The sequence below is a fragment of the Dama dama genome, chromosome 9 (genome assembly GCF_033118175.1).
Source record: "Dama dama isolate Ldn47 chromosome 9, ASM3311817v1, whole genome shotgun sequence".
In the NCBI taxonomy this organism is placed as follows: domain Eukaryota; kingdom Metazoa; phylum Chordata; class Mammalia; order Artiodactyla; family Cervidae; genus Dama; species Dama dama.
In genome coordinates, this window is record NC_083689.1 from 110,416,347 (window position 1) to 110,432,909 (window position 16,563).

Consider the following 16,563-nt stretch of genomic DNA (forward strand, 5'->3'; position numbering starts at 1 on the left):
ACTACCTACTTCTGGCTGTGCGGGGCGCCCGCTGGTGCGCGGCCTTTTCAGCAGCTGCAGAGGGCGGGCGGCCCGACGCGGCCTGCGGACTCGCGCCGCAGCGGCGCTCCTGCTGCGGAGCGCGGGCTCCAGGGTGCGTGCGCTTCAGTGCTTGTGCCACACGGGCTTAGTCGCTCCGAGACCCGTGGGATCGTCCCAGGTCAGGGGCCAAACCTGTGTCCCCAGCATTGGCAGACAGATTCTTTACCACGGAGCCACTTAGGGAAGCCCCCAAATCGTAGTCTTCGTTAAGTCCAGCAAGTACGGGCTCACGTTTGACAGTTAGAAGTGTTGATTAAATGTCATTATCCTGTCTTCACGACCTCATTCTCACTGTAGTCTTGGTCCTTTTTCTTAGAACGGTTTCCCTGCTCTCCAGCCCCATGCTTCTCCCCTGCACGTATCCCACCCCCCGCTCCCATCCTCGCGACAGCTGGAAAACTCCTGTATGTCCTTCAGGTCTGAGCCAACTCTGGAATACTTTTTTCACCCTGCATGGCCTGCAGAATAAATTGTCTGCTCTTTCTAGGTGCTCCCAGGCCATCCTCTAATATCTGTCACAACATTTAGCACACTGTGTAGATTGTTGTCTGTGTTTTTATACCAAGAGAAGCCATTTGAGTGCAGAAGTCTTGTTTGGTTTATTACTGAGTGCCTAGCACACAGTGGTCATTCCATAATCTTTATTGAATAAATAAATAAATGGATACCTTTGTTAGAATGCATCATCTTTCATTAATTGGATGAAGTATATTGCTATTTTAATATGTAGTATAGAAAAGTAGTGAAAGGTTCATTATTCTTGGTACAACCACTACTCTTCCCTTTATACTACCTGAAAACAACTCCCAAGTAAATTCCCTCCTCCAGCCAGCCAGTCACTAGACATTCACACAAGGACATGTTCTGAACACAGGCCCTTAACCCTTAATTATATCAAAATGAAAACTCATAAACATCATATTTAGGTCAAAGCTTGAGAATTCACAATGAAGTGAATTATAGAGAAGAAATTCTAGTGAGTGAGTGAAGCACTTCTTTTCTAAGGGGTGGAGATGCTCATACGAATTCACATATATTTTACAGACAAGGAGGGTTTCTTTTCAGGAAGGCCACTCATGGTTGTACAAGTTGGTTCGGAAAGAGTTCTTGTTTAAACGAAGCCATGAGTTGTGCCCCCTGGAGGAGTATCCCAAAGTCGTGGTAAAGCTCTAGTCTTGAGTGACTATGGGAAAGTCCACGCTGATTTTTGCAGGGCCAGAGATAATTGATTCTCTCCTCTTCTGCACAGAATGGGAGATGGCAGAAAAGTTAATTATCAGCCATTCTTTTCCATCATCTGTGTAACAGCGTCCTTCCTTAAACAGGACTGGAGCCAACCAAGCAGGTGCAGCCCCCAGAGGACACACTAATTACGTTTGTGTTGGTTGATGTGCCACAGAATCCACATTTAGAGAGGAATGCAGAGGGTGAGGCAATGGTAGTCAGAGCTCTCTGCTGCCTCTGACACAGTAGTTCTTCTTTTCCCCTTTTAAGGGGATACTCCACTTAAAAATATTCAGACAGTATCAGTCAGTCAGTCAGTTAAGTCACTCAGTTGTGTCCGACTCTTTGCGACCCCTTGGACTGCAGCACGCCAGGCCTCCCTGTCCATCACCAACTCCCAGAGCTTGCTCAGACTCATGTCCATCGAGTGGGTGATGCCATCCAACCATCCCATCCTCTGTCGTCCCCTTCTCCTCCTGCCTTCAGTCTTTCCCAGCATCAGGGTCTTTTCTAATGAGTCAGTTCTTCAGGAAGTCAGTCAGAGAGTATAGTTCAAGTATAGTTTCAATTAAAATTTTAATAAGTAGATTATATAACTTAGTCATGAACTGGAAAAACTCATATTCTTGTAAGGAAATATCATGTGAAAATTTATTTTTAAGAACCAGTTAATAATAACCCCCTGAGTATTGTAATCTGTCTTTACATTTTATTTGACCCTGGTGCATAACAGGTATCTAATAAATAAAAAAGTTAGGAAGAATATTCCATCTTTCATTCTTTGAAAATATATGAGTTTTTTTGGCAGTGTTCAGAATAACTGCATGAAGAAAATAAAGTAGTTAATTTCTTCCCATCAATATAGTTTTTATGAATCCTAATAATTATGGTCATTGAGGTATTTTCTTTTAATAAATATTTTTATTTTGTCATATCTGTTCTGATCATGCCCTATTTTGAAAACATTTTCAAAATATAGCATCAGATACTTTGAGAACTTAAACTTCTTGCCACAATATTAAAAAAGAAAGTATTTCTGGAGAATAACTATACTATTTGAGATACTAAACATCTAAGAAAAATTATAATGTTAAATTACAAAAATTCAACAGTTTTTAGAATTGTTTTTTGCTGTTGTGTCTTTTATGTTTTGAATTGACCTTTTTCAGATGTCTTTTCCACAAACTTTTTTTCAGCTGAAAACATCTTGTGCAAGTTGTTAATCTACAGTCTATCAAAAGAAAAAAATGTTTTCTCTTAAAATTCTGGGAAGATAGAAACCACTACAAAGTTGTTTTTCAGTCTTCCCAAATATCCCTGTAAGATTAGACAGAAAAACTAGCACGGAAAAACCAAAACCTCACAGACAATATCTATAGTAAAACTAGGTGACAGTATCTCTGTGATCCTACAATATGAATGAGTGAGAACAAAAGAACGGCAATTTGGAAGAGCTGTTTGGTCTTAGCATTTATGTAAGAAGGGGCAGAGGAAGCAAGAGTGCAAGTGATAGAACTAAGAACAGAACACTCAAATCTCCAAATCATTGGGAGCAGGATGGGCCAGTATAAGAAGAAAGCTAAGGGCTTTTTGGCATCCAGATTTCTGAGATGTGCAAGGGCTACACCCACAGTAAAGTCTGAAGAGACTGCTACAGTCAAGGCTCTATGAACTCTTGAAATTAATATCTAAAGCTCTTTGGAGGGTGGCAGGGGGAGAAAACATATTTAGGAGAAACTTCTGGAAAGAGACTTCAGTAATCAGAATAGAGAGGATAGGTGAGGGAATGTTCCAGACAGAGAAGAGATCTTAGAAAGGATGAGGTCCAGACTTTGAAGACTTTATGAAATTAACTATACAGTCGAGAGCTGTGACACTGGAATAGATATCCTGACTTACCACTCTGTAAAAAGGTTGAGAAACAAATTTCCCTTAAAAATAAGCAACAGAGCAATGGCTTAATTAATTCTAAAACAAAATGATTATAAGAAGATAGAAAACAAGAAGTAGAATAGGGTCCCTTCAGGCAGTGAAAGCATGGTGGGAGGATACGCCCAGAAAAGGAATGAAATTATAACTTAATTCAAAATAAACTAAAATTAAGAAAATTGTAGAAACAAGAACAATATAAATCCAAAGTAGAAAAACTTTTCCTTAAAGTGTACTTGATTTGCAGTATTAGTTTCACAACATGGTGATTAAACATTTCTATAGATTATGTCCATTTAGCCTTGTCATAAAATCTGCCTACGCTGTGCCGGCGCCCTTGCTGGCGCGTCTGCTGTGTACACGCTCGTCCGTGTCTCAGTCTCCCACCCCTGGCGTGACCTCCCTGCTCCCCTCTTCCCACGTATACTGCCGGTTTGTTCTCCCTATCTGTGAATGTGTTTCTGTTTTGTTATGTACATTACTAGTTTGTTTTATTTTTATATTCCACATATAAGTGATAACATAGAGTATTTTGTCTTTCTCTGATTTATGTCACAAAGCGTAATGTTCTCTGGGTCCATTCACATTGCTGCAAATGGCAGGATTTTATTCATTTTTACAGCTGATTAATATTCCATTATGCCTATATACCACATCTTTACCCATTCATTTGTTGATGAACACTTAGGTTGCTTCCATGTCTTGGCCATTGTAAGTAGTGCTTCTGTGAACATTTGGGTGCATGTAGCTTTTTCAATAGTGTTTCCATTTTCTTTGGATATATACCCAGGAGTGAAATTGCTGGATTATATGGTAGTTCTATTTTCAATTTTTTGAGGAACCTCTATACTGTTGTCCAATATGGTTCTACCAATTTACATTCCCACTAACAGTGTACAAGGGTTCCCTTTTTTCCACATCCTTGCCAACATTTGTTATTTGTGGGATTTTTGATGATAGCCTTTCTAAAAGGCATGAGGAGATATCTCACTATGGTTTTGAGTTGCTTTTCTCTGACAATCAGTGATGTTAAACATCTTTGTATGGACCTATTGGCCATGTGTATGTCTTTGAAAAAAAGTCTGTTCTGACCATCTGCCCGTTTTTAATCAGGGTGCCTGTTTTTCTGACGCTGACTTGCATGAGCTGTCATACGTGTCGCTGGGGGTGTGTGTGCTCAATCTGTCACTCGTGTCCGACTCTCTGTGACCCCCTGGACTGCAGCCCATCAGGCTCTTCTGTCTATGGATTTCCCAGGCAAGGATACTGGAGTGGGTTGCCATTCCCTTCTCCAGGGGATCTTCCTAAACCAGGGATAAAACCTAAGTCTCTTGCATCTCCTGCACTGGCAGGCAGATTCTTTACCACTAGCTCCATCTGGGAGGCCCATGTATGTTGGATATTAATTCCTTATTGGTCATATCATTTATAAAATAGTTTCTCCCATTCAGTAGCTTGCATTTCATTTTGTCAGTGGTTTTCTTTGCTATGCAAAAGCTTTTAAGTTTAATTAGGTCCCACTTGCTTATTTTTGCTTTGACTTCTTTTGCTTAGGAGACAGAGCTGAAAAGATATTGCTATTATTTATGTCAAAGAGTTTTCTGTCTAGATTTTCTCCTAGAAGTTTTATGGTTTCAGGTCTTAAATTTAGATCTTTAATCCATTTTGAGGTTTTTAATCTTTTATGGTGTGAAGAAATGTTCAAATCTCATTCTTTTACAAGTAACTGTCCAGTTTTCCCAGCAGCATTTACTAAAGAGACTCTCCTTTCTCAACTCTGTATCTTGACTCTTTTGTCATATATTAATTGACCATAAGTGTGTAGCTTTATTTCTGCAGTCTCTATTCTGTTCATTGATTATGTATCTGCTTTTGTTCCACCTCCATGCATCTGTTTTTGTGCCACCTCCATGCTGTTTTGATTACTGTAGCTTTGTAGTATAGTCTGAAGTCAAGATGCATGATACCTCCAGCTTTGTTCTTTTTTCTCAAGATTGTTTTGTATATTTGGGGTTTTTTATTAGTCCATGGAAATTTTAGGATAATTTGTTCTAATTCTGTAGAAAATGTCATGAGTAGTTTGATAGGGATTGCATTAAATCTGTAGATTGCTTTGGGTAGTTTGTGAATTTTAACAATTTTAATTCTCCTAATCCCAGAACATGGGCTATCTTTTCATTTCTTTGTAGTATCTTCAGTTTCCTTCCTTGGTAGTATCTTAAGTTTCCTTCATCAGTGTTTTATAGTTGTCAAAGTATAGTTCTTTCACTTCCTTGGTTAAGTTTCTTCCTGGGTATTTTATTTTTTAGACATAGTTTTAAACAGGATTATTTTCTTGCTTTCTCTTTCTGATCATTATTAGTGTATTAAAAAGCAAATAGATTTCTATATATTAATCTTATATCTTGCAACTTACTTGAATTTACTTATTCATATAGTTTTTTATGAAGGCTTTAGGACTTCCTATATAGAGTGTCATGTCATCTGCAAGAAGTTCCATTTTACCTCTTCCCTCCCAATTTGGATGCCTTTTATTTATTTATTTACTTTTTGGTTAGATTTCTGTGGCTAGGATTTCTAATACTGTGTTAAGTAAAAGTGGAGAGAATGGACATCCTTCTCTTGTTCCTAATTTTAGAGGAAAGGCATTTCGCTTTTCACTGTTGAATGTAATGTTGGATTTTGTAATCCAGCTGTGGATTTATCTTAAATGGCCTTTGTTATTTTGAGATGTGTTCCCTTTCTACACAGTTTGATGAGATTTTTTATAATGAATGATTGTTGAATTTTGTCAAATGCTTCTGCTGCCTCTGTTGAGACGATCACGTGATTCTTGTCCTTCCTTTTGTTACTGTGGTGCAGCACATTCAGTGATTTGCAAACATTTAACCATCCTTGCGTCTTGGAATAAATCCTGCTTTATCATTGTGTATGATTCTTTTAATATATTGTTGAGTTAGGTTTACTAATATTTTGTTGACAATTTTTCTGTCTACATTAATCAGATATTGGCCTATAATTTTCTTTTTTTGTGTTATCTTTGTCTGGTTTTGGTAAGAGGGTTATGGTAGCCTCTTAGAATATATTTTGGAGTTTTCCCTCCTCTTACATTTTTTGGAATAGTTTGAGAAGGATAGATATTAATTCTCTTTTATGTGTTTGCTAGAATTACCCTATGAAGCCATCTCCCCCATGGACTTAAGTTTTCTGGGAGTTTTTTTTATTTACAAATTCAATTTTAATACTACTGAGTCATCTGTTCAGATTGTCTATTTCGTTCTGATTTAGTCTTGAAGGGTTTGTTTCGGATTTACTTTTGACGGTTTGTTTCTAGAAAATTTTCCATTTCTTCTAGGTTGTCCAAGTTGTTGGCATATAACTGTTCATGGTATTCTTTTTTTTTTTTTTTTTTGTATCTGTGTGGTATTTGCTGCTATTTCTCCTCTTTCATTCCTTATTTTGTTTATTTGAGCCCATAAAGAAGAAAAACTCTTCAGTTCAGTTCAGTCGCTCAGTCGTGTCTGACTCTTTGCAACCCCGTGAATCACAGCATGCCAGGCCTCCCTGTCCATCACCAACTCCCAGAGTTTACTCAAACTCATGCCCATCGAGTCGATGATGCCATGCAGCCATCTCATCCTCTGTTATCCCCTTCTCTTCCTGCCCCCAATACTTCCCAGCATCAGGGTCTTTTCCAATGAGTCAACTCTTCGCATGAGGTGGCCAAAGTACTGGAGCTTCAGCATCAGTCCTTCCAATGAACACCCAACACTAATCTCCTTTAGGATGGACTGGTTGGATCTCCTCGCAGTCCAAGGGACTCTCAAGAGTCTTCTCCAACACCACAGTTCAAGAGCATCAATTTTTCGGCGCTCAGCTTTCTTCACAGTCCAAATCTCACATCCATACATGACCACTGGAAAAACCATAGCCTTGACTGGACAGACCTTTGTTGGCAAAGTAATGTCTCTGCTTTTTAATGTGCTATCTAGGTTGGTCATAACTTTCCTTCCAAGGAGTAAGCGTCTTTTAATTTCATGGCTGCAGTCACCATCCAGAGTGATTTTGGAGCCCCCAAAAATGAAGTCTGACACTGTTTCCACTGTCTCCCCATCTATTTCCCATGAGGTGATGGGATCAGATGCCATGATCTTAGTTTTCTGAATGTTAAGCTTTAAGCCAACTTTTTCACTCTCCTCTTTCACGTTCATCAAGAGGCTTTTTAGTTCCTGTTCACTCTCTGCCATAAGGGTGGTGTCATCTGCATATCTGAGGTTATTAATATTTCTTCTGGCAATCTTGATTCCAGCTTGTGCTTCGTCCAGCCCAGCGTTTCTCATGATGTACTCTGCATATAAGTTAAATAAGCATGGTGATGATATACAGCCTTGACGTACTCCTTTTCCTATTTGGAGCCAGTCTGTTGTTCCATGTCCAGTTTTAACTGTTGCTTCCTGACCTGCATACAGGTTTCTCAAGAGGCAGGTCAGGTGGTCTGGTATTCCCATCTCTTTCAGAATTTTCCACAGTTTATTGTGATCCACACAGTCGAAGGCTTTTGCATAGTCAATAAAGCAGAAATAGATGTTTTTCTGGAACTCTCTTGCTTTTTCGATGATCCAGTGGATATTGGCAATTTGATCTCTGGTTCCTCAGCCTTGTCTAAAACCAGTTTGAACATCTGGAAGTTCACGGTTCACATGTTTCTGAAGCCTGGCTTGGAGAATTTTGAGCATTACTTTACTAGCGTGTGAGATGAGTGCAATTGTGCAGTAGTTTGAGCATTCTTTGGCATTGCCTTTCTTAGGGATTGGAATGAAATCTGACCTTTTCCAGTCCTGTGGCCACTGCTGAGTTTTCCAAATTTGCTAGCATATTGAGTGCAGCACTTTAGCAGCAGCATCTTTCAGGATTTGAAATAGCTCAACTAGAATTCCATCACCTCCACTAACTTTGTTCGTAGTGATGCTTGCTAAGGCCCACTTGACTTCACATTCCAGGATGTCTGGCTCTAGGTCAGTGATCACACCATTGTGATTATCTGGGTCATGAAGATCTTTTTTTGTACAGTTCTTCTGTGTATTCTTGCCACCTCTTCTTAATATCTTCTGCTTCTGTTAGGTCCATACCATTTTGGTCCTTTATCGAACCCATCTTTGCCTGAAATGTTCCCTTGGTATCTCTGATTTTCTTGAAGATATCTCTAGTCTTTCCCATTCTGTTGTTTTCCTCTATTTCTTTGCATTGATTGCTGAGGAAGGCTTTCTTATCTCTCCTGGCTATTCTTTGGAACTCTGCATTCAAATAGGAATATCTTTCCTTTTTCCCTTTGCTTTTCGCTTCTCTTCTTTTCACAGCTATTTATAAGACCTCCTCAGACAACCATTTTGCCTTTTTGCATTTCTTTTCCATGGGGATGGTCTTGATCCCTGTCTCCTGTACAATGTCATGAACCTCTGTCCATAGTTCATCAGGCTCTCTGTCTATCAGATCTAGTCCCTTAAATGTATTTCCTACTTCCACTGTATAGTCATCAGGGATTTGATTTAGGTCATACCTGAATGGTCTACTGGCTTTCCCTACTTTATTCAGTTTAAGTCTAAATTTGGCAATAAGGGGTTCATGATCTGAGCCACAGTCAGCTCCTGGTCTTGTTTTTGCTGACTCTATAGAGCTTCTCCATCTTTGGCTGCAAAGAATATAATCAATCTGATTTTGGTGTTGACCATCTGGTGATGTGCATGTGTTGAGTCTTCTCTTTGTTTTTGAAAGAGGGTGTTTGCTATGACCAGTCCGTTCTCTTGGCAAAACTCTATTAGCCTTTGCCCTGCTTCATTATGTACTCCAAGGCCAAATTTGCCTGTTACTCCAGGTGTTTCTTGACTTCCTACTTTTGCATTCCAGTCCCCTATGCTGGAAAGGACGTCCTTTTTGGGTGTTAGTTCTAAAAGGTCTTGTAGGTCTTCATAGAACCATTCAACTTCAGCTTCTTCAGCGTTACTGGTTGGGGCACAGGCTTGGATTACTGTGATACTGAATGGTTTGCCTTGGAAACGAACAGAGATCATTCTATTGTTTTTGAGATTGCATCCAAGTACTGCATTTCGGACTCTCTTTTTGACCATGGTGGCTACTCCATTTCTTCTAAGGGATTCCTGCCCACAGTAGTAGATATAATGGTCATCTGAGTTAAATTTACCCATTCCAGTCCATGTTAGTTCGATGATTCCTAGAATGTTGACATTCACTCCTGCCATCTCCTGTTTGACCACTTTCAATTTGCCTTGATTCATGGACCTAACATTCCAGGTTCCTATGTGATATTGCTCTTTACAGCATCGGACCTTGCTTCTATAACCAGTCACATCCACAACTGAGTGTTGTTTTTGCTTTGGCTCCATCCCTTCATTCTTTCTGGAGAAAACTCTTATATGTGTGTAATTGCATACCCCAAAGAAGAAATCCAAAGCAATGGGAGAAAATAAATATGAAACATTCTAATTTAGGAAAATTCTTAAAAAAAAGAAAAGACTTTAATTTCAAAGGAAAATGTCTGTCCAAAGTCTATGCAAAAGGAGCAAGTCATTTATTTGGAAAAGAAAAGCAGATGAGAGAGAGTGAGGCTGTGTAAAAGAGGAGCTGCAGATAAAAAGAGAATAAGAGACATATCAGCCAATCAGTTCATAGACTTTATTTTGATACTGATTCAAACAAACTGATTTTGAAAACAATTAGAAAGTTGAAACTGCATATCTGATAATATTAAGGAATTGTCATTTATAGATATGATAATGGCATTGTAGTTGTGATTTTAAGAAATCCTTTATTTTTAGAGATACCTCCTTAAATATTTATGAATGAAATTATATGATGTCTGCTGTTTGCTTTAAAGTAATAGAGGAGGAGGGAAAGTAATTGGATAGATCAAGCAACATTGGCTATGAATTAATAACTGCTGAAGCAGTGTGACAATTAAATGAGATGGTTCATGATATATTGTCTACTTGTTATAGGTTTAAAATTATTTGCAACACAAAATTTGAAAAGAATTTTTTGTCCCCAACAGGATGGATACTCCAAGCCTAGGCAAAATAAATGTTTTCCATTTTCCTAAATAAACCTAAAGACTTCTAGATTGGCAACTTATGGAAATCTTTCCCCTCATGTTATGGTAGCCTGCTGCAATTCTTTAGATAAATCTTCTTTAACGTTAATTTAACTTCTTTTAACATCTGCTCAATTGAATGCCTGTGTCTGAGATGCATTTCATGGTTTTTTTCAGGATTGTGGAAAAGGGATATTATAGTGAACGAGATGCCGCAGATGCTGTCAAACAGATCTTGGAGGCAGTCGCTGTGAGTATGAGGTGACAGCGGTCGTGTGACTCTTGGTAATGTCTTCCTTTCACAGAGTCGTCTTTAAGAAGTGTGCCTCAGTGACAAACCATAAAATCCACAGAAAACCTGCATGAAATACTTACTAGAAAATGTTGAACAAATTTCTATTTTCTGTTGATAACTCAGGCTCTGAAAGATGCAGTCCTCATATGTAGTGCTGTAAGTTTGTAAGACTCATTTCCAGTCTGTTTTTATGAGTAAGATCAGACTTTGGTGCCTATGGTTGTTCTTTTCTCTCTGCATTTCTTGAATTTTTCTCTTTATTATTTTTGTTGTTTTGTAAGGAAGTGGGAAAAGGTTCAAAGAGATAAATATAAACCTTAGAGAATAGAGATTGTTGATTTTTCTTTCAAGAAAAGAAATGAGTAACTTAGGAGAATAAATTCTGACAATTTTTTGAAAGGGAGAAGAAGTATGTTAACACTTTAAACTGGAATAAAGCTTTATAAGTTGATGGAAACATGCACCCATATTTACACACACACAAAATGTAATTTTGAGTTCAATTGTATTGAATTAGTAGGGGAATATTTGTCTAGATAAAACAGACTCAATTGGTGAAAATCTTTCCATATATTTAGTGGTGTCTGGTACATCCTTGAGTATTCTTTCCTGGAAAATCCCATGAATGGAGGAGCCTGGTAGGCTGCAGTCCATGGGGTCGCGAAGAGTAGAACACGACCGAGTGACTTCACTTTCACTTTTCACTTTCATGCACTGGAGAATGAAGTGGCAGCCCACTCCAGTGTTCTTGCCAGGAGAATCTCAGGGACGGCAGAGCCTCGCGGGCTGCCATCTCTGGGGTTGCACAGAGTCGCACATGACTGAAGCGACTCAGCAGCAGCAGTACATCCTTGGACACTTTGGTGATCCTTTTATTGAATCTAAAGCCAGAACAAATTTAAAACAAAAGCTGTATTATTTTACCTACAAAGCTCTACAGAGCTTCAGTTTAGGAAGCAGGTTACTACACTCAAATCAAACATTCTTTGAGAGAAGTTTTATAAAAATCAAATTTTCTCTGATTGCTGAAAAGAAGGGTTAACTTGGAGAAAAAGTTAAAGTGATTTTCCTTAATGTTTCACAGGTAGAAAGAAGCAATTTAAAACTTGTGGGAAGTAGCTGACATTTATGAAATAGTTTACTATCAATCAGCTACATGGCTATAGAGAGCTATAAAAAATAAGACAGTTGGGAACTCTAAGTAATCATTGATATATCTCATATTTCTTCTGAATCACACACTTTTAAGACTGTATCTATGCTGGTTTTTGAACCCATAGAAGTTGAAAATGTAAAGGTTCTTGGGAAATATGTTGCAAGAATAATTATACCCCTTAGGCGACAAACCTTAAAACCCTTCTCTTCGCCCCTACTTCATCTCAATTCTTGCCCCAAATATTTCACACTATTTGTGTAACTGTAATCTTGCTTCTTCTGCTTTTTTAGCTTTAAATAGCATTTTTAAAAGCTTTTACAGTGAATATGAAAGATGTTTCCCCTTTGGGTTTGAATTCATTCAGTCAGTCTTTAAGTGCAGCCTTTAAGCCTTCTTGAGTACTCAGCCTCTTGAAATAAATTCCAGGTTGTCCCAAGTTAAACAGTCTAGTCAGTCTGGACATTTGGGAAGGGTCGTCATGTCACCTGTCATAAAGCACAAGGCCAAAGCTTAGAGCCCTCTTTTCTATTTACTTCTAGAGATAACCAGGGAATATTTAATCTCCTCTGGTAGCTGACTGTTTCTGCCACCTCTAGTCCTTTCCTTGTTACCATTGATATCCTACTGTTCCTCTATTTTCAGAAAAGTCACCATCATTCTCTTTTATCCACCCCTGATGCTGCCTTCTCTCTTTTGCTAACCACAGTTCTCTTGGGCATGTATTAACTTAAAAGCCATGAACTTGGAGCCTGGAGAAACTTGCAATATAGAGTGTACAGTGAATTTAACAAAATAAAAGGAAATGGTTGAAGAAATATGGAATATGTCTGCTATCTAAAAAAAAATAGATTATTTTGTTTGAATTGTTTTAAATATTATAGTGGTAGGCATGAAGAGTTGCAAACAAAGTCATCTAACCCTTTAAGATTATGGGACAAATATGGTATCTGAACATTGAAGAAAGAGAGGAAATGAACATGATTATAAGGATGCAAAACAGGATGAAATAGTGTAAGTTTCTTTTGTTAAATTTTTAAAATCTGTAATCTCCCCTAAAAAAGAAATAAATTTAGCCTGTTAGAATTAAGATAAAGAATTAGCGCTAGATACTGAAGAACTGGAAAGACAAAAGGGGACACTAAGCTGATATGTTGTAGAGGTAGCAGCTTCAAGACGCAGGCTCTTTTTGGACTGGAGGAACCCAATAAAGAGGTTGGATGATTAAAATTTAGAAGTTTAAAGGAGGGGCGCTATAGTCCTGTGTGGAGGCTTACAGCCTGGCTGGGCTGGGGTCTTGTTTCTGAGCTCAGAGGAGCTGCCCATGAAGCTGCCCCTCAGACATTTGAGAAGAGTGTTCTAACCAACCAGTGCGGGTGTCACTGCAGAGGGGCCCAGGATTGGTTCTGCGAGTGCGGTTCTGCGAGTGCGGGACAAACTGTAAACAATGGCTGCTGTCCAAAGGATCTGCCCCTGCAAGGGATGAAGTGTTTCAGAAGTGCACGGGGCAGCCTCAGAAAGGGAGCAAAGTGCCTTCATCCTTGTCCCACCTCCGCCGTCTCCCTGGTGCCCCTAACTCAGAGTCACACGGAGACCAGCAAGAAGGAGTGTGGCTGTAACTCAGTCCAGCTTCACAAAGGACTGTAAAAGGCAAAGTTGAGAGACAATACCTTAATTAATGGTACCGTAAGTTATTTAAAAACAAAAATTAATTCTCAAAATTTCTGTCTCTATTCATGCTGCTGCTGCTAAGTCACTTCAGTCATGTCTGACTCTGTGTGACCCCGTAGACCTCAGCCCACCAGGCTCCCCCGTCTCTGGGATTCTGCAGGCAAGAACACTGGAGTGGGTTGCCATTTCCTTCTCCAATGAGTGAAAGTGAAAAGTGAAAGTGAAGTCACTTAGTCCTGTCCGACTCTTCGAGACCCCATGGACTGCAGCCTACCAGGCTCCTCCATCCATGGGTTTTTCCAGGCAAGAGTACTGGAGTGGGGTGCCATTACCTTCTCCGTCTCTATTCATAGACTCTATTCATAGACTCTTTAAAGTTTTCATAGTCTTTACTAATGTGTGTGAAATGGTTCTAGAGGTCAATGAAATAAAAACAAACGCAGCAGCATTAAAAACTTACTATCTGTGTTTATAAAGGGCAATATATATGTTATTCAACTTTACATTGTTTGACACATTTAAGCCTTCTTCCATCCAACCTCTAATTCCTTGTTGACAGAACCAGTCTACTTTTATAAAGATGGAAAGGGCTAGAACCTCTCTCCTCATCCTCCCTTGCTGCCAAGGGCATATGACCCAATCCTCACCAGTGGGTTCTGAGGGGCCATCTATTCATGAACTATTGGAAAAGTTTCCCTTTAATAAAAGGAGAACCAAGGGCAAAAAGGTCTTTTCTCCTCTTTACTGTCATCTTGGAGTCTATCTATGATGCTAGGAACTGCTTTTGCTGTCTTGTAATTATGAAGAGAAACATAACTATGATGAAGAAGGCAGAGAATTCATTTGGAATTCTCCTGTTTGATACCTCTCAGTATTTCTGCCACTTTAAGTTGTATGTCTTGTTACTTGAAGTAAAAGATACTGAACTTACTCTTAAATAAACTTTTGAGTTTATACTAATAATGGTAATGTGTCAGAGCAAATTGCATAATTTTCCATCCATCTAAACGTGACATGAAAGGCATACTCCTAGACAAAAAGATTCTGGTGCTGAAATTTTCTAAAACTGAATTCCACTGAATGTCAAACATACAGCCACATGCTGTGTCTGTGTGTGCTCAGTCGCTCAGTCGTGTCTGATTCTGTGGGACCCCGTGGACTGCAGCCCACCAGGCTTCTCTGTCCATGGGATTTCCCAGGCAAGGATACTGGAGCGGGTTGCTATTTCCTTCTCCAAGGGGATCTTCCTGACCCAGGGATCGAACCTGCATTTCTTGCATCTCGTGCATCAGCAGGCAGATTTTTTTACCACTGCACCACAGCAAGCCCCCCACATACTGATAAATCAGGATTAAGTATGATTCAAAGGGACAGTGAGGTTTAAGATTATTAACAATAAACTCGTTTCTGGCACTTATTCTTGTGAATGTTGTTCCTGCTTGCATCCACTTATTGTCAATAAAAAGATTCTTCTGAGGAGTTCATAAGCATTGACAGACTAGAACAGCAAATGTGGGTGGTTTTGTTGTTTGAGTTTGTCAGTTCCTGTGATATTTTATTTTTTTCTGGGGAGATTTTGTTTCTTATTACTTCCATTTGAGCATTGATCTCTGGAGGATCGATTTTTGTGCAAGGCTCAAGGCATTAAAATAATGAGAATTTTACTGGTAAAAAGTAAATGTAGTTTCTAAGAATTGAGAGATTATATTCATCAGAGAAGAAATAACATACAGTTCTGTTAATGTTCTAATATATTTTATTTATAAACATAGGATAAAATAGATCAGTGGCTCAGGCATAGCATAGACATTTTATCAGAGAAAAATTGGAGCAAAAAAAAATCTACATTCTGAAAATTATAGCTCAGTATTAAGAACTTGGAGATCTAAAAATAATGCCTGGGAAGGAGGTATTTTTCTCTAGTGTATGGAATGTTTCTGTACATCATTATTGGCAAAGATAATAATATCAAAAGTTTATCAAATTCTGAGTGGCCTTCTCTCTTTTGATTACCATGTGAATCACAATAAATTCTGAAGTACATGTCTAGGAATTTTCCAATTTCTATATATATAAAACATCATGTCAATTGTTACATTCTAAATGACTTGGTGCTTCTATAAATGTTGAGTGATGTCAGTAATTCAGTTCAACCATTAGCTAATTCTCTGGTATGTGCCAAAATCTTGGATATAAAGATTACAAAGTTCACTAGTTTATAGAGCATATAGACACACTGGCACATAGCTGTAAGAATATATATGTGTACCAGTTGATGCATTTTGCAAATTCAAAGACATTACTAAAGGCAAAGCTATTCATAACATCGAGAGAGAAACTGAATCAGGAAAATCTTGCCAGAGGAAGTTATGTCTGTGTTGGGTTTTAAAAGAAAAAGATTTTTGTTTGGTAGGCAACCAGTATGAAAAAAAAGGGAATTTCAGGAATATTCCTTTTCTCCGATAAATTGTTCTAGATCATAATAGACCGAAGGTATAGAGGCATGAACTGCTGGTCTTTGGATATTGCTAAACAGTAGAGCACACTTGAGAACCAGGGCCTGAGTGAGAGGCTTGCGTCATTTGTGAAAGAGGGTCCGTGTTTCTGTGTGTGAGCAGACCCCGAGGGACTCTGACTGCAGGACAGCCCTCCGCGTGGTAGCCTGACGTCCAGGAGCGGGGAGGCCAGTGGAGCAGTCGTGGAGCTGTCCAGCAGGAAACGAAAACCGTCTGAAGCGGCATGGTTTGTGATGTTGTGAATGAAACATGCTAACAGCCAAGCCCATGCAGACTGCCGTTGGACTGCGGCTGTCAGCGTTTGTTAGTAACGGCTTGTTCGTCTGTGCGGCCTTGGAGGGGATGAGCAGCGAGCCGGGTGGGGAGCTGCGGGGCCGAGGGCGCGCAGGCTGAGCGCTCCGGGGCCGGCCGCTCCCCCGGCGCCGCGGCTCTCTCCGCTCCCCTCCGCCGCCTGCTCTCCGAGGCGTCGCTGCCTTCTCTGCGTCCGGTTGCATAGTTTCTCTAGTGACTTTTTTCCTTCAATTTCTGTTTCCTTCTCCTACATATTTTTTCCTTTTGTACTTTTCTTTTGCCTCTCCTCTAGCTGAAA

The 16,563-nt window shown here is 39.4% G+C and overlaps 1 protein-coding gene across 2 annotated transcripts in view; it reads left to right on the forward strand.

Annotated features, from left to right (window-relative positions):
* The window catches only part of CAMK4 (calcium/calmodulin dependent protein kinase IV), a 251,198-nt gene that overhangs the window by 164,606 nt on the left and 70,029 nt on the right, over positions 1-16,563 (forward strand). For both annotated transcript variants that reach the window (XM_061152135.1, XM_061152136.1), the window contains one exon: positions 10,517-10,589. In XM_061152135.1, the coding sequence (XP_061008118.1) occupies positions 10,517-10,589 (73 nt within the window). The remainder of the gene's footprint in view (positions 1-10,516; positions 10,590-16,563) is intronic.